General features: G+C 39.9%; 1 protein-coding gene across 1 annotated transcript; it reads right to left on the bottom strand.

The window, feature by feature from the left end:
- Nucleotides 1-721: 721 nt before the first annotated feature.
- On the bottom strand, nt 722-1,189 carry LOC141632852 (uncharacterized). Its single transcript, XM_074445361.1, has one exon. It carries the CDS (start codon nt 1,187-1,189, stop codon nt 722-724), a length of 468 nt encoding a protein of 155 aa, XP_074301462.1.
- Between the last annotated feature and the right edge of the window lie 4,629 nt (nt 1,190-5,818).

The raw sequence follows: 5,818 nt of genomic DNA on the forward strand, positions 1-5,818 counted from the left end.
GATCGGCTTTATTTTCATGCCTTAAAAATGATTGTTTGGTTTATCAGTTATCCAATAATTGTTGTTTTCCTTGCTTTTGTTGGTAAATAAGCTACAAAACTAGGACAATCGGTACAATTGGGGTTAATATGAGAATATGACAAAGTTGTGATAAAAAAAATATACGCACATCAAAGAGGGAGTATTAGGGGCAATTTTACCAATAATAAAGGACCACCAAAGTTGGCTAGTGTGAGTGATAAGGGCTCTCATCTCTTAAACAAGTGGTCAGGGATCCGATTCCTGACTCTTGCGAATGAAAAAGCCAAACTTGGGAGGGTCAACCCATTAAATTGCCTTCAGTACTCCGAAGAAGATTGCCCCAGCTGTCGGTAGGGGATACTCCTGGTCAACACAAAAAAAAAATAACAAAATAAAAGACATAGCAGAAAAATCTACATGGTAAATAATCAAACAACTTGAAGTTATTTTTTTTTTGATAAAATGTAAGCTTTCCATTAAATCAAAAGAGAACGTGACCATACATCGTGTTAGGATGACCCAAAAAAATTGGGCCAAACAAAACACGCAACAACAAAACAGGTGGAACATGAAAGCCCAAAGCTCACTTACACCCACCGACAACAAACAAGTCTTACCCTATTTCCGACAAACAAAAAGTCTTACCCTATTTCTTTTTAGCAACAAAACCAGGAGAGATAGAGAGACAGCAGCGCCACCTTCACACTCCACACAAACCATAGATCCACTGATCCCGCGGCTTCTTCCTCCTCGTCACAATTTTAGCTATCCAAATCTTCATCTCTTTGATGATTCCAATAGCCATTGTTTCTGGTCTGACAACCGTAGCCTCATGTTTGCTGCGATTCCTCTGGTGCCAGATTGAATACATCATAGCATTGATGATTCCATTGATGATGTCCTTCCTATCCCGAGATCCAGTGATGTTACTCCGCCACACCATCATATCGTCTCGAGGTAAGCTAATACCCATCCATTGCTCAATTCTACTACTGATTCTTTGACTATATTCACAGGAGAAGAAAAGATGATCCAAGGAATCGGTCCCATCTCCACAAATAAGGCAGGTAATATCAATATCTAACCCAAAACTTTTCAGTTTTTCATGAGTGTTCAAACCTTTGTGGAAATAGATCCATGCTAGCAGACTGTGTTTAGGAAGAGTCATTTGATTCCAGACTAGAGATGACCACGGAACTTGATCATTTTTATGTCGAAGATATTCTTATCCCTTGGCAATAGTGTAAGTTTTACCAGGGATGTTATCCCATTGCTTTTGTAAATAGGGTACAATAAGAAGATCCCTCACTTTACAAATTTTCCTCCAGTACCAGCTAGTGTCTTGAGTCGGGTCATAATTTTTCCAGTCCTGACCTTTAAGATAAGTGTGACTAACCCACTTAACCCAAAGATGATCAGCTTTTGCATAGAGCCACCACAAAAGTTTACCCAACGCAGCCTTATTCCAAACCAGATCGTCTTTAAGTCCCAGACCCTCCTCAGACTTAGGCTTACAGACTTTGGACCACCCCACCAAAGGGGTCCTTATGTATTTAGTGGACCCATCCCAGAGAAAATTCCTGCATATTGCTTCGATACGTGCTATGACTCCACTTGGCAATATGAACATTTGAGCCCAGTAATTGTGATAAGTTTTCAAAACAGACTTAACAACAACTTGAAGTTAATCTATAATAGTTCTGCTAAGTTTAATTTAGTTCAATTAAGATTTATTCTACTCAATTAAGTACGAGTCAACTTTGTATTAGCAGACAAGAACCGAGTCTTAATAATTTTAAGCACACCCTTCTGCATATGGAATCAAATAAGAATTCAGTATTTATTACCATTAAAAGAAATTAAGTTGATACTTTCATAATCGATCCTTACCACTAATGTATATCATCAAACATGGTTAAATATTCACGAGATAAATTGTGATTTATAGAGATGCAACCTACATTTCTTTTATATAATTGCACAATTTATTTATTCTGCAATATTATAACCTCACATAAGCTTTTTAGTGAGAAATTAAGATGATGATGATGATGATGATGATGATGATGGGCTACATTATTCTTACCGTTTCATGTATTTTCATCCATCGATGTAGATGGGAAACAATAAATTGGGTGTGGTTTAAACCAAGAAAAATAGAGAACCTACTACGGCAACAAGGACTCGTAGGGAATTCCTACAAGCTATTGTATGGTGACCTCAAAGTAAATTCCAAAATGAGACATGAAGATAGAGAAAAGTCGATTCCTTTTACTAATGACTATTTTGCTCATGTTTTCCCTTTTCTGCATTAACTTGAAAGCAAATATGGTTAGTAACTGAAAGAGAGGAAAAACATAGGAGAATGCAAAGATTGAACGTGTATATTGAATGAATGATGAAGCAGTACAACTCCACGGTATATATACAACTTACATAATATTTACTTCCTAATATCATGCCAATAAACATGGTAACCAATAATTTGGTTAACTAATATAGCTAAGATATTATGCACCTAATATTTACATAACAATAATAACAATATTCCATTATCATGGATAAGATCCAACAATATTGTTCAATACTCCCCCTCAAGTTGGAGCACTTGGCAAGCTAATGCCCAACTTGGATCGAAGATAACGAAACGCTTCTCCTCCCAACGCCTTCGTGAAAATGTCTGCTATTTGGTCTTTACTTCGCAAATAAGAGGTTGAGATTGTTTTGTTCACAATATGATGACGTATGAAATGACAATCTACCTCGATGTGCTTAGTGCGATCATGAAAAACGGGATTTTTGGCAATGTGTAAGGCGGCCGTATTATCACAAAACACTTCAATGGGTGTGCTGTGATCTATGCCAAGTGATTTAAGAAAGGACTTCAACCATATTATTTCACTTGTCACGCCACCCAAAGCTCGATATTTTTCCTGTGCACTTGATTTAGCAACGGTAGCTTGTTTCTTAGCCTTCCATGATATGGGTGAGTGTCCTAAGGTCACAAAATAACCGGTAATTGACCTCCTTGTCAATGGACACCTCGCATGATCCGAGTCCGAGTATCCACGCAACAATAAATCATTATTACGCTCTATCACAATCCCCTTTCCCAGACTTCCTTTAATGTATCGTATAGCTCGTAATGCGGCATCCCAATGCTCTTTTCTTGGAGCATGTACAAATTGGGACAAAATATGGACTGTATACACTAGGTCGGGTCTCGTAATAGTCAAATAAATGAGTCGTCCCACCAACCGCCTATACTTCATAGGGTCGTGTAACAATTCTCCGCTTGCCAAAGCTAATTGATGATTGGGTTGGATAGGTATGTCAACTGGTTTTGCTCCTTCCAACCCTGCCTCTTTAATAATTTCTAAGGCATATTTTCTTTGGCTAAGAAAGAGTCCCTTGGACCCGGTTGCTACCTCAATTCCCAAAAAATATTTTAGCCTCCCGAGATCCTTTATGCCAAAACTACGATCAAGAAAGCTTTTGAGACGGTCACTTGCTTCTTTGTTATCACTTACAATTATCATGTCATCGACATAAACCAAAATTCCAATGAAAATGTCGTCTTTATTATAAGTGAATAGCGAGTAATCAGCCATTGTGATGTGTGCATTTCTTATAGACCTTTTTAGGCCTTTTTAGCACACATTTCTTTGCTTATCTCGTAGTATTTCATTACAAATGCCCCCGAATAGCCTACTTTGGTTTGTTTTGCATTATTTGTAGATACGAACCGGAATGACTGGAAATCAGCCTATTTGTGGTCCTCCAAGCTTAATTAAGAGAGTCAGCGTGAAATCTTACCGTCTTGAGATGCGTGAAGGCATCCAAAGGAATAGGAGAACACACAAGAAGTTAAGACCTTTCGATCGAACTCCCAAATTAGCTCGATCGAGAGGCATGAGTGTCAAGAACCCCTCGATCGAGATATCCTGTTCTCGATCGAGTGAATGCAAAGGCGAAGGCCTCGATCGAGATGTCCTGTTCTCGATCGAGGGATATACTTAGGGAAAGTTCTCGATCGAGCAACTGTGGAGTTCGATCGAGAGGCCACGCGCTGATGGGCTTTGGATCGGCTGTGTTGTTATTTTATACGCCTTGTTTCTTTACTATTTTTTTCATATAAATAGGCAAGGAATACTAGAGACCTAATTATCGGATTGAGGACGTAAAACGGAGACTGTTGCTTTAGTTTTTGGATCAGAAATACTTTTCATCGCCATTTCTCAATTCTTCCTTCGTTGAACTCGGTATTATCTTTAATATAGTTTTAGTTCAGTTTCATTTATTATGTTATCTATTGTCACTTGTTTGCCATTATTGTCCTCTATTTCGATCATGAATAGCTAATCGCATTGCTACGATTTAGGGTAGCCATGGCGTAGGAAGGACGAATTAATTAGAGTACCCGTAGTCTAGTTGTATGCAACTGCTACTTTAATATCTTTTAATTGTTTGAGTCGACGCACTCAATTAACTGTCTCGATATCCCCTCTCCTAGATCGAAAGATTGGAAAAGGAGTAGTTCTGCAGCGTTTCATTAGGATCTTTGCTAGCTAGGGCGAAAGCTAAACTAGTATTGCCTAGGGCGAACTAAGGACCGAAAGGTGACGTTTATTACCCACAGCGTGAACTTAGGGCATTTACGATTTAGTCTGGACTTTAGAAGCCATGGTGAACCGACAATCCTAGTATTTTTCTCTCTTATTCATCTCTACTTTATTTCTTTCTCGTTCCTTTTACTCTTTCCTTTGCTCGTAGTTTCTTAGAAAAATAAACAACAAACCCCCCATTTTGGTTACTTTCGACAGACTTAGTTGACTATAGGATTCCCATCTCCCTGTGGATTCGACCCGACTTCCCTAGCTATTTATAGTATAGGCTTGTTGGCATTTATTTTTGGTGTTGAACGACACGCATCAAATTTTGGCGCCGTTGCCGGGGAGACGGTGCAATTTTATAGTTCCTTTGTTTGTCTTTTGTCTCAGGGAATTTATTCCTTGAGACAGTTCTCATTCTTGGCCCGAGTGTTTTTGTGCTTACAGGTTATAGTTCAGCCATGGAGGTATTTTGTGGAAGATGTGGCGAATGAGGACACAATCCCTTTTCATGTATGTCTACGTCCGAAAGCGTTCTAGCCTATCGGAAGATTAGGCAAGGAGGCTCTTCCCTCGAGCTTTATGCTGACAATGTTCAGGTCGAGTACAACCTAAGGGCCGCCATTCACACGCAACATCTTGAGCAGGAATCTGGTGCGGATGTCTTCCGTAAACTGCTTGAAAAGTGTGAGTCAATGTGCTTAGAGGAAGACCCGGTCAATGCAATAAGTTTGAGGAGTGGTCGCACTTATGACGGACCAGAACATACTCCAGAAAGTTCAAACGCCGAGGCAGGGATCACTGCAAAGCAAAATGACGAAGAATTGCTGAAGGGTGGTCGATCGAGTGAACTTACATCTCGATCGACCAATGCTGAGGAAGAAACCACTCGATCGAGAGACGGTACTTCTCGATCGAGTAATCTGCACGATGAAACCTCTCGATCGAGAGAGGTTAACAAGAAAAGCTCTCGATCGAGCACTTCTGAGCCTCGATCGAGAGAAACTGAGCCTGCGGACACGCATTCCAATGCTGACCGTAGTGGGGTACCCTCCTGTGCTGCGAGGGTGTCGAGAACTGATAAAGGTAAAGAGAAAGAAGAGGACCCACTTCCTATGGTTAAGGTCCCTTACCCGAGTCGATTACACGACACAAAGACGGAGAGACAATTCAGCAAATTCGCAGAT

This window comes from Silene latifolia, chromosome Y, assembly GCF_048544455.1.
Source record: "Silene latifolia isolate original U9 population chromosome Y, ASM4854445v1, whole genome shotgun sequence".
NCBI classification, from domain to species: domain Eukaryota; kingdom Viridiplantae; phylum Streptophyta; class Magnoliopsida; order Caryophyllales; family Caryophyllaceae; genus Silene; species Silene latifolia.

Bases quoted from the DNA above. Each gene is read 5' to 3' on its own strand.
- LOC141632852 (XM_074445361.1), bottom strand. From the start codon at position 1,189: ATGACTCTTCCTAAACACAGTCTGCTAGCATGGATCTATTTCCACAAA.